Source organism: Heterodontus francisci, chromosome 24 (genome assembly GCF_036365525.1).
Source record: "Heterodontus francisci isolate sHetFra1 chromosome 24, sHetFra1.hap1, whole genome shotgun sequence".
NCBI lineage: Eukaryota > Metazoa > Chordata > Chondrichthyes > Heterodontiformes > Heterodontidae > Heterodontus > Heterodontus francisci.
In genome coordinates this window covers 44,865,948-44,888,163 of record NC_090394.1, presented here as the reverse complement: position 1 = coordinate 44,888,163, position 22,216 = coordinate 44,865,948, and the positions used below count along the sequence as shown (strand labels likewise).

Below are 22,216 nucleotides of genomic sequence, written 5' to 3'. Positions count from 1 at the left end.
CTCTCTCTCTTGTCCCTGTCCCTCTCTCTCGCCCCTTCTTTCTCTCTCTCTCTGTCACCCTTCTGTTTATCTCTTGTGCTCTCCTCTCTCTGACGCTCCCCTCTCTCACACCCCCCCCTCCTCAGAATCACAGAATTGTTATAGCAATGAAGGAGGCCATTTGGCCATCCTGTCCGCACTAGTTCTCTGAATGAGCAATTCACCTAATGCCATTCCCCCGCTTTCTCCCCATAACCCTGCACATTCTTCCTTTTCAGATAATAGTCTGATTCCCTTCTGAATGCCTCCACTGAACTTGCCTCCACCAGACTCTCAAGCAGTGCATTCCAGACCTTAACCATTCGCTGCGTGAAAATGTTTTTCCTCATGTAACTTTTGCTTCTTTTGCCAATCACTTTAAATCTGTGCCCTCTTGTTCTCAATCCTTTCACGAATTGGAACAGTTTCTCTCTTATCTACTCTGTCCAGACCCTTCATGATTTTCAATACCTATATTAAATCATCTTTCAGCCTTGTCCTCTCCAAGGAAAACAGTCCCAACTTCTCCAATCTATCTTCATAACTGAAGTTCCTCATCCCTGGAACCATTCTCGTGAGTCTTTTCTGTACTCTCTCCAATGCCTTTACATCTTTCCTAAAGTGTGGTGCCCAGACTGGACGCAATGCTCCAGCTGAGGCCAAGCCAGTGTCTTATACAAGCTCAACATAACTGCCTTGCCTTTGTACTCTATGGCCCTATTAATAAAGCTCAGGATACTGTCTGCTTTATTAGCCACTCTCGCAACCTGTTTTGCCACCTTCAATGACTTATGCATATATACGCCTAGATCCCTCTGCTCCTGCACCCCCTTCAGAATTCTACACTTTATTTTATATTGTCCCTCCATGTTCTTCCTACCAAAATGAATCACTTCACATTTCTCCGCATTGACTTCATCTGCCCATTCCACCAACTTGTCTATGTCCTTTTGAAGTTCTACACTATCCTCCGCACAGTTCACAATGCTTCCAAGTTTTGTATCACTCACAAATTTTGAAATTGTGCCCTGTACACCAAGGTCTAGGTCATTAATATATATCAGGAAGAGCAAGGGTACGAACACTGGTCTCTGGGGAACTCCACTACAAACCTTCCTGTTGTCCAAAAAACATCCATTAACCACTATTCTTTGTTTCCTGCCACTCAGCCAATTTCGTATCCATGTTGCTATTATGTTGCTTTTATTCTATGATCTATAACTTTACTCACAAGTCTGTTGTGCGACACTGTATCAAATGCCTCTCAAAGGCCTTCTCTTTCTCGCCCCCCCTCGCCTACCCTGTCTCATCCCCCCTGGCTCCCCCTCTCCCTGTCGCCCACCCCCTCTTGCCCCCTCTCTCCTGCCCCTTTCTCTCTCTCTCGTGCCCTCTCTCTCATACACCCCCTTCCCTTCCTCCCTCTCTCTCACCCCTCTCTCGTGCACCCCTCTCTTTCTCTCACATCCCCCTTCCTCTCTCGCATTCCCCCCTCTCACATCCCTCTCTTTCTCGCCCCTCTCTCTTGCACCCCCTCTCTCCCAGCCCCCCTCATGCCCACTCTCCCCACTCTCTCTAGCACCCCCATCACTCTCACTCTCATGCGCCCTCTCTCTCTCTTACACCCCCTCTCTCCCTCTCTCGTCCTCCTGTCTTTCTCGTCCCCCTGCTACCCCTCACTCTCTTGCCCCCTCTCTCTAGTGCTCCCTCTCACTTGTCCCTCTCTGTGACCCTTCCCCTTTCTTGTCCCCATTTCTTGAGCCCCCTCGCTCGCTCTCACCTCTCTCTCACCCTCTCTCGACCCCCTCTCTCTTTCTGTTTCACTCCTCTCTGTTTTGACCTCCCCTTTCCCTTGTATCCCCTGCTTCGAAAGATATTGCAAAAATCCTGTTGTTATTGTCTGATGACTTGACTGGGTGATGGTGATTGGCTTCTTTGTTCTGGTCCAGGTTGTGGTTGATGTGATTGAAGATTTTTGCAGTGAAATGGGGCTTCAATACCTAGAAGCTGCAGAAGAATATTCCTTGTTTGTAATCATCAACAAAGGTATTCTTTATAGAAAAAAAATGTATTGCCTGTTTTCACATTGATGTGATAATGTGAGTCGCGAGTGTGTATCTGTGTGGGGAGAATGTGGTTGGATTGTCTGCTACAATCCTATGTGATCATACCTCATGTTCTGTTTCAGGACAAAATGTGCAGCCACTCAAAAACAAAGATTATATCCTCGATGTAGCTGCAGAAATGGAGCAAGTTGAACCAAATTTCACCTTCTGTTTCCGACGTGTCCTCTGGTTTCATCCTCTGAAGTTTGAGAACGAACTGTGTGTGACTGTGCATTATAATCAGGTACTGGGGATATCACAGTAATGAAGGGCTGTGTGTGACTGTGGATTATAATCAGGGATATCACAGTAATGAAGAGCTATGTGTGACAGTGGATTATAATCAGGGATATCACAGTAATGAAGAGCTATGTGTGACAGTGGATTATAATCAGAGACTGGGGATATCACAGAAATGAAGGGTTGTGTGTGACTGTGTATTATAATCAGGGATATCACAGTAATGAAGAGCTGTGTGTGACAGTGGATTATAATCAGGGATATCACAGTAATGAAGAGCTATGTGTGACAGTGGATTATAATCAGGGACTGGGGATATCACAGAAATGAAGAGCTATGTGTGACAGTGGATTATAATCAGGGACTGGGGATATCACAGTAATGAAGAGCTATGTGTGACAGTGGATTATAATCAGGGACTGGGGATATCACAGAAATGAAGGGTTGTGTGTGACTGTGTATTATAATCAGGGATATCACAGTAATGAAGAGCTATGTGTGACAGTGGATTATAATCAGGGACTGGGGATATCACAGAAATGAAGAGCTATGTGTGACAGTGGATTATAATCAGAGACTGGGGATATCACAGAAATGAAGGGTTGTGTGTGACTGTGTATTATAATCAGGGATATCACAGTAATGAAGAGCTGTGTGTGACAGTGGATTATAATCAGGGATATCACAGTAATGAAGAGCTATGTGTGACAGTGGATTATAATCAGGGACTGGGGATATCACAGAAATGAAGAGCTATGTGTGACAGTGGATTATAATCAGGGACTGGGGATATCACAGTAATGAAGAGCTATGTGTGACAGTGGATTATAATCAGGGACTGGGGATATCACAGAAATGAAGGGTTGTGTGTGACTGTGTATTATAATCAGGGATATCACAGTAATGAAGAGCTATGTGTGACAGTGGATTATAATCAGGGACTGGGGATATCACAGAAATGAAGAGCTATGTGTGACAGTGGATTATAATCAGGGACTGGGGATATCACAGTAATGAAGAGCTATGTGTGACAGTGGATTATAATCAGGGACTGGGGATATCACAGTAATGAAGAGCTATGTGTGACAGTGGATTATAATCAGGGACTGGGGATATCACAGAAATGAAGGGTTGTGTGTGACTGTGTATTATAATCAGGGACTGAAGATACCGCAGTAATGAAGATTTATTTGTGACTCTGCATTATAACCATGAACTGGGGATATCACAGTAATGAAGGGTTGTGTGTGACTGTGTATTATAATCAGGGATATCACAGTAATGAAGAGCTATGTGTGACAGTGGATTATAATCAGGGACTGGGGATATCACAGAAATGAAGAGCTATGTGTGACAGTGGATTATAATCAGGGACTGGGGATATCACAGTAATGAAGAGCTATGTGTGACAGTGGATTATAATCAGGGACTGGGGATATCACAGAAATGAAGGGTTGTGTGTGACTGTGTATTATAATCAGGGATATCACAGTAATGAAGAGCTATGTGTGACAGTGGATTATAATCAGGGACTGGGGATATCACAGTAATGAAGAGCTATGTGTGACAGTGGATTATAATCAGGGACTGGGGATATCACAGTAATGAAGAGCTATGTGTGACAGTGGATTATAATCAGGGACTGGGGATATCACAGAAATGAAGGGTTGTGTGTGACTGTGGATTATAATCAGGGATATCACAGTAATGAAGAGCTGTGTGTGACAGTGGATTATAATCAGGGACTGGGGATATCACAGAAATGAAGGGTTGTGTGTGACTGTGTATTATAATCAGGGACTGAAGATACCGCAGTAATGAAGATTTATTTGTGACTCTGCATTATAACCATGAACTGGGGATATCACAGTAATGAAGGGTTGTGTGTGACTGTGTATTATAATCAGGGATATCACAGTAGTGAAGAGTTGTGTGTGACTGTGGATTATACTCAGGGACTGGGGATATCGCAGAAATGAAGGGCTGTGTGTGACTGTGGATTATAATCAGGGACGGGGATATCACAGAAATGAAGGGTTGTGTGTGACTGTGTATTATAATCAGGGATATCACAGTAGTGAAGAGTTGTGTGTGACTGTGGATTATACTCAGGGACTGGGGATATCGCAGAAATGAAGATTTATTTGCGACTATGCATTATTACCAGGGACTGGGGATATCACAGAAATGAAGGGTGGTGTGTGACTGTGTATTATAATCAGGGATATCACAGTAGTGAAGAGTTGTGTGTGACTGTGGATTATACTCAGGGACTGGGGATATCGCAGAAATGAAGATTTATTTGCGACTATGCATTATTACCAGGGACTGGGGATATCACAGAAATGAAGGGTGGTGTGTGACTGTGGATTATACTCAGGGACTGAAGATACCGCAGTAATGAAGGGCTGTGTGTGACTGTGGATATAATCAGGGACTGGGGATATCACAGTAATGAAGATTTATTTGTGACTGTGCATTATTACCAGGGACTGAAGATACCGCAGTAATGAAGGGCTGTGTGTGACTGTGGATATAATCAGGGACTGGGGATATCACAGTAATGAAGATTTATTTGTGACTGTGCATTATTACCAGGGACTGGGGATATCACAGTAATGAAGGGCTGTGTGTGACTGTGGATTATACTCAGGAACTGGGAATATCACAGTAATGAAGATTTATTTGTGACTGTGCATTATTACCAGGGACTGGGGATATCACAGTAATGAAGGGCTGTGTGTGACTGTGGATTATAATCAGGGATATCACAGTGGTGAAGAGCTGTGTGTGACTGTGGATTATAATCAGGGATATCACAGTAATGAAGGGCTGTGTGTGACTGTGCATTATAATCAGGGATACCACAGTAGTGAAGAGCTATGTGTGACTCAGGGACTGGGGATATCACAGTAATGAAGGGCTGTGTGTGACTGTGGATTAGAATCAGGGACAGGGGATATCACAGTAATGAAGGGCTGTGTGTGACTGTGCATTATAATCAGGGATATCACAGTAGTAAAGAGCTATGTGTGACTGTGGATTATAATCAGGTACTGGGGATATCACAGTAATGAAGGGCTGTGTGTGACTGTGGATTATAATCAGGGACTGGGGATATCGCAGCAATGAAGAGTTGTGTGTGACTGTGGATTATAATCAGGGACTGGGGATATTGCAGCAATAAAGAGCTGTGTGTGACTGTGGATTATAATCAGGGACTGGGGATATCACAGTAATGAAGGGCTGTGTGTGACTGTGGATTATAATCAGGGACTGGGGATATTGCAGCAATAAAGAGCTGTGTGTGAATGTGGATTATAATCAGTGACTGGGGATATCGCAGTAATGAAGAACTGTGTGTTGCTGTGGATTATACTCAGGGACTGAGGATATCACAGTAATGAAGATTTATTTGTGACTCTGCATTATAACCAGCGACTGGGGATATTGCAGTAACGAAGAGTTGTGTGTGACTGTGCATTTCAACCTGGGACTGGGGAAATTGCAGTAATGAAGAGCTGTGTGTGATTAGAACAAAGAACAAAGAACAGTACAGCACAGTAACAGGCCATATGGCCCTCCAAGCCTGCGCCGATCTTGATGCCTGCCTAAACTAACACCTTCTGCACTTCCGGGGCCCGTATCCCTCTATTCCCTTTCTATTCATATATTTTTCAAGATGTCTCTTAAAAGTCGCTATTGTATCTGCTTCCACCACCTCCCCTGGCAGCAAGTTCCAGGCACTCACCACCCTCTGTGTAAAAAACTTGCGTCGCACATCCCCTCTAAACTTTGCCCCTCGTACCTTAAACCTATGTCCCCTAGTAACTGACTCTTCCACCCTGGGAAAAAGCTTCTGACTATCCACTCTGTCCATGCCGCTCATAACTTTGTAAACCTCTATCATGTCGCCCCTCCACCTCCGTCGTTCCAGTGAAAACAATCCGAGTTTTTCCAACCTCTCCTCATAGCTAATGCCCTCCAGACCAGGCAACATCCTGATAAACCTCCTCTGTACCGTCTCCAAAGCCTCCACGTCTTTCTGGTAGTGTGGCGACCAGAATTGCACGCAATATTCTAAGTGTGGCCTAACTAAGGTTCTGTACAGCTGCAACATGACTTGCCAATTTTTATACTCTATGCCCCGACCAATGAAGGCAAGCATGCCGTATGCCTTCTTGACTACCTTATCCACCTGCGTTGCTACTTTCAGTGGCCTGTGGACCTGTACGCCCAGATCTCTCTGCCTGTCAATACTCCTAAGGGTTCTGCCATTGACATATCTCCCACCTGCATTAGACCTTCCAAAATGCATTACCTCACATTTGTCCGGATTAAACTCCATCTGCCATTTCTCCGCCCAAGTCTCCAACCAATTTATATCCTGCTGTATTCTCTGACAATCCTCACTCATCACTATCCGCAACTCCACCAACCTTTGTGTCGTCCGCAAACTTACTAATCAGACCAGCTACATTTTCCTCCAAATCATTTATATATACTACAAACAGCAAAGGTCCCAGCACTGATCCCTGCAGAACACCACTAGTCACATCCCTCCATTCAGAAAAACACCCATCCACTGTTGCCCTCTGTCTTCTGTGACTGAGCCAGTTCTGTCTCCATCTTGCCAGCTCACCTCTGATCCCGTGTGACTTCATCTTTTGCACCAGTCTGCCATGCGGGACCTTGTCAAAGGCTTTACTAAAGTCCATATAGACAACATCCACCGCCCTTCCTTCATCAATCATCTTCGTCACTTCCTCAAAAAACTCAATCAAATTAGTAAGACACGACCTCCCCTTCACAAAACCATGCTGTCTCTCGCTAATAAGTTCGTTTGTTTCCAAATGGGAGTAAATCCTGTCCCGAAGAATCCTCTCTAATAGTTTCCCTACCACTGACGTAAAGCTCACCGGCCTATACTTTCCTGGATTATCCTTGCCACCCTTCTTAAACAAAGGCACAACATTGACTATTCTCCAGTCCTCTGGGACATCACCTGTAGTCAATGAGGATGCAAAGATTTCTGTCAAGGCCCCAGCAATTTCTTCCCTTGCCTCCCTCAGTCTTCTAGGATAGATTCCATCAGGCCCTGGGGACTTATCTACCTTAATGCTTTGCAAGACACCCAACACCTCCTTTTTGATAATGAGATGACTGAGACTAGACCACTCCCTTCCATAGGCTCATCATACACCAAGTCCTTCTCTTTGGTTGTGGATTATAATCAGGTACTGGGGATATCGCAGTAATGAAGAGCTGTGTGTGATTGTGGATTATAATCAGGTACTGGGGATATCGCAGTAATGAAGGGCTGTGTGTGACTGTGGATTATAATCAGGTACTGGGGATATCGCAATAATGAAGAGCTGTGTGTGACTGTGGATTATAATCAGGTACTGGGGATATCGCAGTAATGAAGGGCTGTGTGTGACTGTGGATTATAATCAGGTACTGGGTATATCGCAATAATGAAGAGCTGTGTGTGATTGTGGATTATAATCAGGTACTGGGGATATCGCAATAATGAAGAGGTGTGTGTGATTGTGGATTATAATCAGGTACTGGGGATATCGCAATAATGAAGAGCTGTGTGTGATTGTGGATTATAATCAGGTACTGGGGATATCGCAATAATGAAGGGCTGTGTGTGATTGTGGATTATAATCAGGTACTGGGGATATCGCAATAATGAAGGGCTGTGTGTGATTGTGGATTATAATCAGGTACTGGGGATATCGCAATAATGAAGGGCTGTGTGTGATTGTGGATTATAATCAGGTACTGGGGATATCGCAATAATGAAGGGCTGTGTGTGACTGTGGATTATAATCAGGTACTGGGGATATCGCTGTAATGAAGAGCTGTGTGTGATTGTGGATTATAATCAGGGACTGAAGATACCGCAGTAATGAAGGGCTGTGTGTGACTGTGGATATAATCAGGGACTGGGGATATCACAGTAATGAAGATTTATTTGTGACTGTGCATTATTACCAGGGACTGAAGATACCGCAGTAATGAAGGGCTGTGTGTGACTGTGGATATAATCAGGGACTGGGGATATCACAGTAATGAAGATTTATTTGTGACTGTGCATTATTACCAGGGACTGGGGATATCACAGTAATGAAGGGCTGTGTGTGACTGTGGATTATAATCAGGGATATCACAGTGGTGAAGAGCTGTGTGTGACTGTGGATTATAATCAGGGATATCACAGTAATGAAGGGCTGTGTGTGACTGTGCATTATAATCAGGGATACCACAGTAGTGAAGAGCTATGTGTGACTCAGGGACTGGGGATATCACAGTAATGAAGGGCTGTGTGTGACTGTGGATTAGAATCAGGGACAGGGGATATCACAGTAATGAAGGGCTGTGTGTGACTGTGCATTATAATCAGGGATATCACAGTAGTAAAGAGCTATGTGTGACTGTGGATTATAATCAGGTACTGGGGATATCACAGTAATGAAGGGCTGTGTGTGACTGTGGATTATAATCAGGGACTGGGGATATCGCAGCAATGAAGAGTTGTGTGTGACTGTGGATTATAATCAGGGACTGGGGATATTGCAGCAATAAAGAGCTGTGTGTGACTGTGGATTATAATCAGGGACTGGGGATATCACAGTAATGAAGGGCTGTGTGTGACTGTGGATTATAATCAGGGACTGGGGATATTGCAGCAATAAAGAGCTGTGTGTGAATGTGGATTATAATCAGTGACTGGGGATATCGCAGTAATGAAGAACTGTGTGTTGCTGTGGATTATACTCAGGGACTGAGGATATCACAGTAATGAAGATTTATTTGTGACTCTGCATTATAACCAGCGACTGGGGATATTGCAGTAACGAAGAGTTGTGTGTGACTGTGCATTTCAACCTGGGACTGGGGAAATTGCAGTAATGAAGAGCTGTGTGTGATTAGAACAAAGAACAAAGAACAGTACAGCACAGTAACAGGCCATATGGCCCTCCAAGCCTGCGCCGATCTTGATGCCTGCCTAAACTAACACCTTCTGCACTTCCGGGGCCCGTATCCCTCTATTCCCTTTCTATTCATATATTTTTCAAGATGTCTCTTAAAAGTCGCTATTGTATCTGCTTCCACCACCTCCCCTGGCAGCAAGTTCCAGGCACTCACCACCCTCTGTGTAAAAAACTTGCGTCGCACATCCCCTCTAAACTTTGCCCCTCGTACCTTAAACCTATGTCCCCTAGTAACTGACTCTTCCACCCTGGGAAAAAGCTTCTGACTATCCACTCTGTCCATGCCGCTCATAACTTTGTAAACCTCTATCATGTCGCCCCTCCACCTCCGTCGTTCCAGTGAAAACAATCCGAGTTTTTCCAACCTCTCCTCATAGCTAATGCCCTCCAGACCAGGCAACATCCTGATAAACCTCCTCTGTACCGTCTCCAAAGCCTCCACGTCTTTCTGGTAGTGTGGCGACCAGAATTGCACGCAATATTCTAAGTGTGGCCTAACTAAGGTTCTGTACAGCTGCAACATGACTTGCCAATTTTTATACTCTATGCCCCGACCAATGAAGGCAAGCATGCCGTATGCCTTCTTGACTACCTTATCCACCTGCGTTGCTACTTTCAGTGGCCTGTGGACCTGTACGCCCAGATCTCTCTGCCTGTCAATACTCCTAAGGGTTCTGCCATTGACATATCTCCCACCTGCATTAGACCTTCCAAAATGCATTACCTCACATTTGTCCGGATTAAACTCCATCTGCCATTTCTCCGCCCAAGTCTCCAACCAATTTATATCCTGCTGTATTCTCTGACAATCCTCACTCATCACTATCCGCAACTCCACCAACCTTTGTGTCGTCCGCAAACTTACTAATCAGACCAGCTACATTTTCCTCCAAATCATTTATATATACTACAAACAGCAAAGGTCCCAGCACTGATCCCTGCAGAACACCACTAGTCACATCCCTCCATTCAGAAAAACACCCATCCACTGTTGCCCTCTGTCTTCTGTGACTGAGCCAGTTCTGTCTCCATCTTGCCAGCTCACCTCTGATCCCGTGTGACTTCATCTTTTGCACCAGTCTGCCATGCGGGACCTTGTCAAAGGCTTTACTAAAGTCCATATAGACAACATCCACCGCCCTTCCTTCATCAATCATCTTCGTCACTTCCTCAAAAAACTCAATCAAATTAGTAAGACACGACCTCCCCTTCACAAAACCATGCTGTCTCTCGCTAATAAGTTCGTTTGTTTCCAAATGGGAGTAAATCCTGTCCCGAAGAATCCTCTCTAATAGTTTCCCTACCACTGACGTAAAGCTCACCGGCCTATACTTTCCTGGATTATCCTTGCCACCCTTCTTAAACAAAGGCACAACATTGACTATTCTCCAGTCCTCTGGGACATCACCTGTAGTCAATGAGGATGCAAAGATTTCTGTCAAGGCCCCAGCAATTTCTTCCCTTGCCTCCCTCAGTCTTCTAGGATAGATTCCATCAGGCCCTGGGGACTTATCTACCTTAATGCTTTGCAAGACACCCAACACCTCCTCCTTTTTGATAATGAGATGACTGAGACTAGACCACTCCCTTCCATAGGCTCATCATACACCAAGTCCTTCTCTTTGGTTGTGGATTATAATCAGGTACTGGGGATATCGCAGTAATGAAGAGCTGTGTGTGATTGTGGATTATAATCAGGTACTGGGGATATCGCAGTAATGAAGGGCTGTGTGTGACTGTGGATTATAATCAGGTACTGGGGATATCGCAATAATGAAGAGCTGTGTGTGACTGTGGATTATAATCAGGTACTGGGGATATCGCAGTAATGAAGGGCTGTGTGTGACTGTGGATTATAATCAGGTACTGGGTATATCGCAATAATGAAGAGCTGTGTGTGATTGTGGATTATAATCAGGTACTGGGGATATCGCAATAATGAAGAGGTGTGTGTGATTGTGGATTATAATCAGGTACTGGGGATATCGCAATAATGAAGAGCTGTGTGTGATTGTGGATTATAATCAGGTACTGGGGATATCGCAATAATGAAGGGCTGTGTGTGATTGTGGATTATAATCAGGTACTGGGGATATCGCAATAATGAAGGGCTGTGTGTGATTGTGGATTATAATCAGGTACTGGGGATATCGCAATAATGAAGGGCTGTGTGTGATTGTGGATTATAATCAGGTACTGGGGATATCGCAATAATGAAGGGCTGTGTGTGACTGTGGATTATAATCAGGTACTGGGGATATCGCTGTAATGAAGAGCTGTGTGTGATTGTGGATTATAATCAGGTACTGGGGATATCGCAATAATGAAGAGCTGTGTGTGATTGTGGATTATAATCAGGTACTGGGTATATCGCAATAATGAAGAGGTGTGTGTGATTGTGGATTATAATCAGGTACTGGGGATATCGCAATAATGAAGAGCTGTGTGTGACTGTGGATTATAATCAGGTACTGGGGATATCGCAGTAATGAAGGGCTGTGTGTGACTGTGGATTATAATCAGGTACTGGGGATATCGCAATAATGAAGGGCTGTGTGTGATTGTGGATTATAATCAGGTACTGGGTATATCGCAATAATGAAGAGCTGTGTGTGATTGTGGATTATAATCAGGTACTGGGGATATCGCAATAATGAAGAGCTGTGTGTGATTGTGGATTATAATCAGGTACTGGGGATATCGCAATAATGAAGGGCTGTGTGTGATTGTGGATTATAATCAGGTACTGGGTATATCGCAATAATGAAGAGCTGTGTGTGATTGTGGATTATAATCAGGTACTGGGGATATCGCAATAATGAAGGGCTGTGTGTGATTGTGGATTATAATCAGGTACTGGGGATATCGCAATAATGAAGGGCTGTGTGTGATTGTGGATTATAATCAGGTACTGGGGATATCGCTGTAATGAAGAGCTGTGTGTGATTGTGGATTATAATCAGGTACTGGGGATATCGCAATAATGAAGAGCTGTGTGTGATTGTGGATTATAATCAGGTACTGGGGATATCGCAGTAATGAAGGGCTGTGTGTGATTGTGGATTATAATCAGGTACTGGGGATATCGCAACAATGAAGGGCTGTGTGTGATTGTGGATTATAATCAGGTACTGGGGATATCGCAATAATGAAGGGCTGTGTGTGATTGTGGATTATAATCAGGTACTGGGGATATCGCAATAATGAAGAGCTGTGTGTGATTGTGGATTATAATCAGGTACTGGGGATATCGCAATAAAGAAGGGCTGTGTGTGATTGTGCATTTCAACCTGGGACTGGGGATATCGCAGTAATGAAGAGCTGTGTGTGATTGTGGATTATAATCAGGTACTGGGGATATCGCAATAAAGAGGGGCTGTGTGTGATTGTGCATTTCAACCTGGGACTGGGGATATCGCAGTAATGAAGAGCTGTGTGTGATTGTGGATTATAATCAGGTACTGGGGATATCGCAATAAAGAGGGGCTGTGTGTGATTGTGCATTTCAACCTGGGACTGGGGATATCGCAGTAATGAAGAGCTGTGTGTGATTGTGGATTATAATCAGGTACTGGGGATATCGCAATAAAGAGGGGCTGTGTGTGATTGTGCATTTCAACCTGGGACTGGGGATATCGCAGTAATGAAAAGCTGTGTGTGATTGTGGATTATAATCAGGTACTGGGGATATCGCAATAAAGAGGGGCTGTGTGTGATTGTGCATTTCAACCTGGGACTGGGGATATCGCAATAATGAAGAGCTGTGTGTGATTGTGGATTATAATCAGGTACTGGGGATATCGTAATAATGAAGAGCTGTGTGTGATTGTGGCTTATAATCAGGTACTGGGGATATCGCAATAATGAAGGGCTGTGTGTGACTGTGGATTATAATCAGGTACTGGGGATATCGCAGTAATGAAGGGCTGTGTGTGACTGTGGATTATAATCAGGTACTGGGTATATCGCAATAATGAAGAGCTGTGTGTGATTGTGGATTATAATCAGGTACTGGGGATATCGCAATAATGAAGAGGTGTGTGTGATTGTGGATTATAATCAGGTACTGGGGATATCGCAATAATGAAGAGCTGTGTGTGATTGTGGATTATAATCAGGTACTGGGGATATCGCAATAATGAAGGGCTGTGTGTGATTGTGGATTATAATCAGGTACTGGGGATATCGCAATAATGAAGGGCTGTGTGTGATTGTGGATTATAATCAGGTACTGGGGATATCGCAATAATGAAGGGCTGTGTGTGATTGTGGATTATAATCAGGTACTGGGGATATCGCAATAATGAAGGGCTGTGTGTGACTGTGGATTATAATCAGGTACTGGGGATATCGCTGTAATGAAGAGCTGTGTGTGATTGTGGATTATAATCAGGTACTGGGGATATCGCAATAATGAAGAGCTGTGTGTGATTGTGGATTATAATCAGGTACTGGGTATATCGCAATAATGAAGAGGTGTGTGTGATTGTGGATTATAATCAGGTACTGGGGATATCGCAATAATGAAGAGCTGTGTGTGACTGTGGATTATAATCAGGTACTGGGGATATCGCAGTAATGAAGGGCTGTGTGTGACTGTGGATTATAATCAGGTACTGGGGATATCGCAATAATGAAGGGCTGTGTGTGATTGTGGATTATAATCAGGTACTGGGTATATCGCAATAATGAAGAGCTGTGTGTGATTGTGGATTATAATCAGGTACTGGGGATATCGCAATAATGAAGAGCTGTGTGTGATTGTGGATTATAATCAGGTACTGGGGATATCGCAATAATGAAGGGCTGTGTGTGATTGTGGATTATAATCAGGTACTGGGTATATCGCAATAATGAAGAGCTGTGTGTGATTGTGGATTATAATCAGGTACTGGGGATATCGCAATAATGAAGGGCTGTGTGTGATTGTGGATTATAATCAGGTACTGGGGATATCGCAATAATGAAGGGCTGTGTGTGATTGTGGATTATAATCAGGTACTGGGGATATCGCTGTAATGAAGAGCTGTGTGTGATTGTGGATTATAATCAGGTACTGGGGATATCGCAATAATGAAGAGCTGTGTGTGATTGTGGATTATAATCAGGTACTGGGGATATCGCAGTAATGAAGGGCTGTGTGTGATTGTGGATTATAATCAGGTACTGGGGATATCGCAACAATGAAGGGCTGTGTGTGATTGTGGATTATAATCAGGTACTGGGGATATCGCAATAATGAAGGGCTGTGTGTGATTGTGGATTATAATCAGGTACTGGGGATATCGCAATAATGAAGAGCTGTGTGTGATTGTGGATTATAATCAGGTACTGGGGATATCGCAATAAAGAAGGGCTGTGTGTGATTGTGCATTTCAACCTGGGACTGGGGATATCGCAGTAATGAAGAGCTGTGTGTGATTGTGGATTATAATCAGGTACTGGGGATATCGCAATAAAGAGGGGCTGTGTGTGATTGTGCATTTCAACCTGGGACTGGGGATATCGCAGTAATGAAGAGCTGTGTGTGATTGTGGATTATAATCAGGTACTGGGGATATCGCAATAAAGAGGGGCTGTGTGTGATTGTGCATTTCAACCTGGGACTGGGGATATCGCAGTAATGAAGAGCTGTGTGTGATTGTGGATTATAATCAGGTACTGGGGATATCGCAATAAAGAGGGGCTGTGTGTGATTGTGCATTTCAACCTGGGACTGGGGATATCGCAGTAATGAAAAGCTGTGTGTGATTGTGGATTATAATCAGGTACTGGGGATATCGCAATAAAGAGGGGCTGTGTGTGATTGTGCATTTCAACCTGGGACTGGGGATATCGCAATAATGAAGAGCTGTGTGTGATTGTGGATTATAATCAGGTACTGGGGATATCGTAATAATGAAGAGCTGTGTGTGATTGTGGCTTATAATCAGGTACTGGGGATATCGCAATAATGAAGGGCTGTGTGTGACTGTGGATTATAATCAGGTACTGGGGATATCGCAGTAATGAAGGGCTGTGTGTGACTGTGGATTATAATCAGGTACTGGGTATATCGCAATAATGAAGAGCTGTGTGTGATTGTGGATTATAATCAGGTACTGGGGATATCGCAATAATGAAGAGGTGTGTGTGATTGTGGATTATAATCAGGTACTGGGGATATCGCAATAATGAAGAGCTGTGTGTGATTGTGGATTATAATCAGGTACTGGGGATATCGCAATAATGAAGGGCTGTGTGTGATTGTGGATTATAATCAGGTACTGGGGATATCGCAATAATGAAGGGCTGTGTGTGATTGTGGATTATAATCAGGTACTGGGGATATCGCAATAATGAAGGGCTGTGTGTGATTGTGGATTATAATCAGGTACTGGGGATATCGCAATAATGAAGGGCTGTGTGTGACTGTGGATTATAATCAGGTACTGGGGATATCGCTGTAATGAAGAGCTGTGTGTGATTGTGGATTATAATCAGGTACTGGGGATATCGCAATAATGAAGAGCTGTGTGTGATTGTGGATTATAATCAGGTACTGGGTATATCGCAATAATGAAGAGGTGTGTGTGATTGTGGATTATAATCAGGTACTGGGGATATCGCAATAATGAAGAGCTGTGTGTGACTGTGGATTATAATCAGGTACTGGGGATATCGCAGTAATGAAGGGCTGTGTGTGACTGTGGATTATAATCAGGTACTGGGGATATCGCAATAATGAAGGGCTGTGTGTGATTGTGGATTATAATCAGGTACTGGGTATATCGCAATAATGAAGAGCTGTGTGTGATTGTGGATTATAATCAGGTACTGGGGATATCGCAATAATGAAGAGCTGTGTGTGATTGTGGATTATAATCAGGTACTGGGGATATCGCAATAATGAAGGGCTGTGTGTGATTGTGGATTATAATCAGGTACTGGGTATATCGCAATAATGAAGAGCTGTGTGTGATTGTGGATTATAATCAGGTACTGGGGATATCGCAATAATGAAGGGCTGTGTGTGATTGTGGATTATAATCAGGTACTGGGGATATCGCAATAATGAAGGGCTGTGTGTGATTGTGGATTATAATCAGGTACTGGGGATATCGCTGTAATGAAGAGCTGTGTGTGATTGTGGATTATAATCAGGTACTGGGGATATCGCAATAATGAAGAGCTGTGTGTGATTGTGGATTATAATCAGGTACTGGGGATATCGCAGTAATGAAGGGCTGTGTGTGATTGTGGATTATAATCAGGTACTGGGGATATCGCAACAATGAAGGGCTGTGTGTGATTGTGGATTATAATCAGGTACTGGGGATATCGCAATAATGAAGGGCTGTGTGTGATTGTGGATTATAATCAGGTACTGGGGATATCGCAATAATGAAGAGCTGTGTGTGATTGTGGATTATAATCAGGTACTGGGGATATCGCAATAAAGAAGGGCTGTGTGTGATTGTGCATTTCAACCTGGGACTGGGGATATCGCAGTAATGAAGAGCTGTGTGTGATTGTGGATTATAATCAGGTACTGGGGATATCGCAATAAAGAGGGGCTGTGTGTGATTGTGCATTTCAACCTGGGACTGGGGATATCGCAGTAATGAAGAGCTGTGTGTGATTGTGGATTATAATCAGGTACTGGGGATATCGCAATAAAGAGGGGCTGTGTGTGATTGTGCATTTCAACCTGGGACTGGGGATATCGCAGTAATGAAGAGCTGTGTGTGATTGTGGATTATAATCAGGTACTGGGGATATCGCAATAAAGAGGGGCTGTGTGTGATTGTGCATTTCAACCTGGGACTGGGGATATCGCAGTAATGAAAAGCTGTGTGTGATTGTGGATTATAATCAGGTACTGGGGATATCGCAATAAAGAGGGGCTGTGTGTGATTGTGCATTTCAACCTGGGACTGGGGATATCGCAATAATGAAGAGCTGTGTGTGATTGTGGATTATAATCAGGTACTGGGGATATCGTAATAATGAAGAGCTGTGTGTGATTGTGGCTTATAATCAGGTACTGGGGATATCGCAATAATGAAGGGCTGTGTGTGATTGTGGATTATAATCAGGTACTGGGGATATCGCAATAATGAAGAGCTGTGTGTGACTGTGGATTATAATCAGGTACTGGGGATATCGCAATAATGAAGGGCTGTGTGTGATTGTGGATTATAATCAGGTACTGGGGATATCGCAGTAATGAAGGGCTGTGTGTGACTGTGGATTATAATCAGGTACTGGGGATATCGCAATAATGAAGGGCTGTGTGTGATTGTGGATTATAATCAGGTACTGGGTATATCGCAATAATGAAGGGCTGTGTGTGATTGTGGATTATAATCAGGTACTGGGGATATCGCAGTAATGAAGGGCTGTGTGTGACTGTGGATTATAATCAGGTACTGGGGATATCGCAATAATGAAGGGCTGTGTGTGATTGTGGATTATAATCAGGTACTGGGGATATCGCAATAATGAAGAGCTCTGTGTGATTGTGGATTATAATCAGGTACTGGGGATATCGCAATAATGAAGGGCTGTGTGTGATTGTGGATTATAATCAGGTACTGGGGATATCGCAATAATGAAGAGCTGTGTGTGATTGTGGATTATAATCAGGTACTGGGGATATCGCAATAATGAAGAGCTGTGTGTGATTGTGGATTATAATCAGGTACTGGGGATATCGCAATAATGAAGAGCTGTGTGTGATTGTGGATTATAATCAGGTACTGGGGATATCGCAATAATGAAGGGCTGTGTGTGATTGTGGATTATAATCAGGTACTGGGGATATCGCAATAATGAAGAGCTGTGTGTGATTGTGGATTATAATCAGGTACTGGGGATATCGCAGTAATGAAGGGCTGTGTGTGACTGTGGATTATAATCAGGTACTGGGGATATCGCAATAATGAAGGGCTGTGTGTGATTGTGGATTATAATCAGGTACTGGGGATATCGCAATAATGAAGAGCTGTGTGTGATTGTGGATTATAATCAGGTACTGGGGATATCGCAATAATGAAGAGCTGTGTGTGATTGTGGATTATAATCAGGTACTGGGGATATCGCAGTAATGAAGAGCTGTGTGTGACTGTGGATTATAATCAGGTACTGGGGATATCGCAATAATGAAGAGCTGTGTGTGATTGTGGATTATAATCAGGTACTGGGGATATCGCAGTAATGAAGGGCTGTGTGTGATTGTGGATTATAATCAGGTACTGGGGATATCGCAGTAATGAAGGGCTGTGTGCAGATTATAATCAGGAACTGGAGAGATTGCAATAATGAACAAGTTCAAGGCTGTAATGGAAGGAAGAAATCTGTTTCTAAATAAGTGTAGTAATGTGTCAGGGAAATAAAATGATTTTATTCTCCTTCCTTGATGTCATGTTGTCCAAGTCATTGTGTGCTCCAGCTGTAGAACATTAGCATTGCAGTAACCGCAGTATTAGGGCATTGCAGAGGGGAAAAAAAATCACCATTTGCATTATATAGTTTCCACATTGCCAACTTCTGTGCATCTGATGAGGCATCAATCTTTGAAGCACATGCCGTATGATTTTGCATTTAAGGAAGCAAGTAATATATTGCCCTTGCTAACAGTTTGGAGAGAATGGCAGAGAGGCTGGGAATAGGATCTCACTCACTCACTCACTCATTCCTCTACCCCTTTCTCAATGCAGTGAGTTCCTGATCTCCAACATGTGCTTACCTCGCAAGAAAGGAATAACAAAAGTTGAGATGATGAATCCCACCTATAATTGGAGCAAAGCTACGAACACAAGCTCTTCCCATGATGCCCAGTGTTCCTGAGTGCACAGGCTGTGGTGCTTGGTGTTATCGAGCTCACTATTCAACCACTATTGTGCCCAGTCCCAGGGGATCAAAAGATAAAATACAAATGATTAAATTGTAGCCTCTAGTCAAGTGAGATTAATACTTGTTCTGTACGGTATCCGCTTGTAAGTGGCACAGATAATTATGTTGGTTTTACAATCCAGATCGTTCCAGATTTCCTGAAGGGACTCTTGCATACCCTAACACAGGATATGATGAGTGACAGTCAGCTCCAGCAAGTGTCGAAATTGGCAGCTCTGCAACATCGGGCAAAAGACAGTCTCTACCTACCCACCATGTGAGTTCATCACAGCAAACTTTAATAGGCACAGAGCAGGTAGAACTGTCCAGATATTCTTCAGAAATCATGGTCCCTTTAACTCACGGCATCCTATTAACCTTTTGATAGACACCTGTTAAGGAGCCATATTTCACAGTCCATTAGAACATTGGCTCACGCAATGGAGGCACAATCAATAACAACAACTTATATTATACAGTGCCTTCAATGTAATAAAATGTCCCAAGGAGCTTCACAGGAGCATTATAAAACAAAAAGAGATATTCGATCAGATGACCAAAAGCTTGGTCAAAGAGGTAGGTCTTAAGGAGTGTCTTAAAGGAGGAAAGCCAGGTTGAGAGAGGCAGAGAGGGTATTCCAGAGATTAGGGCCTAGGCAAATGAAGGTGCAGCCACCAATGGTGGCGCAATTAAAATCAGGATGCCAAAATTAGAGGAGTGTAGATATCTCAGAGGGTTGTGGGGCTGGAGAAGATTACAGAGATAGTAAGGGGCAAGGCCATGGAGGAATTTGAAAACAAGGATGAGAATTTTAAAATCAAGGCATTGCTAGACCAGGAGCCAATGTCGATCAGTGATCAGGGGTGATAGGTAAACAGGACTTGGTGCAAGTAAAGACACGGGCAGCAGAGTTTCGGATGACCTCGAGTTTACAGAAGGTAGAATGTAGGAGACCAGCCAGGAGTGAGTGGGAATAGTCAAGTCTTGAGGTAACAAAGGCATGATTGAGGGTTTCAGCAGCAGATGAACTGAGACAGGGCGAAGTCAGGCGGTTTTACAGAGATGGAAGTAGGTGGTCTTAGTGATGGCGCAAATATGAGGTTGGAAGCTCAACGCAGGATCAAATGTGACACCGAGGTTGCAAACAGACTGGCTTAATCTCAGACTGTTGCCAGGGAGAGGGATGGAGTCGGTATCTAAGTCGGAGTTTGGAGCAGGGACTGAAAACAATGGTTTGTCTTCCCACTAATAATTAATTGGAGGAAATTTCTGCTCATCCAGTATTGGATGCCGGATAAGCAGTGTGTTAATTTAGCAATAGTGGAGGCATCAAGAGAGGTGGTGGTGTAGTAGAGCTGGGTGTCATCAGTGTACATGTGAAAACTAACGCTGTGCTTTTTCATGATGTTGAAATCATGATGAGAAATAGCAGACAGCCAAGGATAGATCCTTGAGGGACACCAGAGGTAACAATCCTGAAAATCAGTTAAACAACTGATTTGTTCATTCTGGACAGTTGAGCTCGGATAGACTTGATGTCTTTTCATCTGTTTCTATATCGTGACCAGAGGCTTGTGTAGTGGTGTTCATTAATGGTCTGTGTGGTTGTTGCACATTTAGCATTAGGATAATACTATGAAGGCAACTGGACAGACTGAGTGCTTGAGTGGCAAGCTCCATTAGAACACTGGGAGAGTGTCGAAGGAGCTTTACTCTGTATCTAACCCTTTCTGTATCTGCCCTGGGAGTGTTTGTTTAAACAGTGTAGAGGGAACTTTACACTGTATTTAACCTGTGCTATATCTGCCAACAGAAAGTGCAGGAGCTCCTTGAAGAAGCTGCAACAATACATTCCTGCTGCTAAATAGGAAGCGATCATGTCGGGAAGGGCAGTCTTGATGGACAAGTCATTTTATTTCTTGTGTTCTGCATAAACCTCAACCTCTGCTTTGTGTTGCAAATGGTGCTGTAACTGTAGTGGCTGTGATGGTATGAGGGACTTTGGGGTCAAACCCTCTCTGTGGCAGTGCAGAATGCACCAAGAGCAGAATTTCAGGTCCCTAATGAACTTTAATTGACCTCCGTTACAATTATAAGCAGCCAAAATTCTCTGAATTCCCACACAGTAGGCATCTGTTGGCCTTGAAAGGACAAGCTAACCTTGCAGCCAAACATCTCAAGCACACTCCAGACCCTAGACTACTGACAAGCAAAGCCACTGGATATCCACTAGTTTATATGAAATTTAGATTGATTAGAGCAACTGAGTCCATTTAAGCACCTGTGACGGAACAGGTCTAATCCCAACTCTGTTCAGTCCGTGGCCTGAATCCTCCTGGGTGGCTGAGAGTTTCTGAAGCTCCAGTGTCCCGCAGGAGAGAAGGGCAAAGTGGAGAGTTGAGTGGCCATGGTGGGGTTTGTTGATGTAGCAGACTAACAACCCCTTTGGAGCTCAGTTTGGTACTTAAGTATTAGGGATAAAATTTCCTTTTAAAAAAAAATAAATTGTCATTTCCCTCTGTGTGAGACTCTGACTTCATCTCTTTCTGTTTCTGTAAGCCGTGAGGTGCAGGATTACATCCCCTCCCAGATTTACCGGCATCAGCGGCCGCAGCCCTGGTTGAACATGGTGACACAGAATACCCGGCATGTTCAGGCCCTCAGCTCCCACCAGGCCAGAGCCCAGTTCATTGGTAAGTGCCTACCCTCACTCAGTGGATTACAAGTTGCTGGTGACTAAGCAGAAGGAGATGGATTAGTGCTGTGACAGATCGTAGTTTAGACTGATGTGCTACATGATTCCCCCAATTATTACGGTCCTAACATTAGCCACAGCCCCATGTGGGAGATCCTGAATGGGGAACGGGGCTTTTCCCATCACAGTTGGGCTCAGACATTGGAGCTGCGATGGCTGACATCACAGTGCAGCACTGAACGCTACTGATAGTAAAGATCCCAGGCTATGCTGGGTGGCTG

At 43.8% G+C, this 22,216-nt stretch overlaps 1 protein-coding gene across 1 annotated transcript in view; it reads left to right on the top strand.

Moving 5' to 3' along the window:
- myo15aa (myosin XVAa) overlaps positions 1–22,216 on the top strand; it is a 224,886-nt gene that overhangs the window by 195,328 nt on the left and 7,342 nt on the right. Inside the window, exons 67-70 of the mRNA XM_068056767.1 lie at positions 1,965–2,061; positions 2,204–2,364; positions 19,384–19,517; positions 21,800–21,933. Coding sequence (XP_067912868.1) covers positions 1,965–2,061; positions 2,204–2,364; positions 19,384–19,517; positions 21,800–21,933 — 526 coding nt within the window. The remainder of the gene's footprint in view (positions 1–1,964; positions 2,062–2,203; positions 2,365–19,383; positions 19,518–21,799; positions 21,934–22,216) is intronic.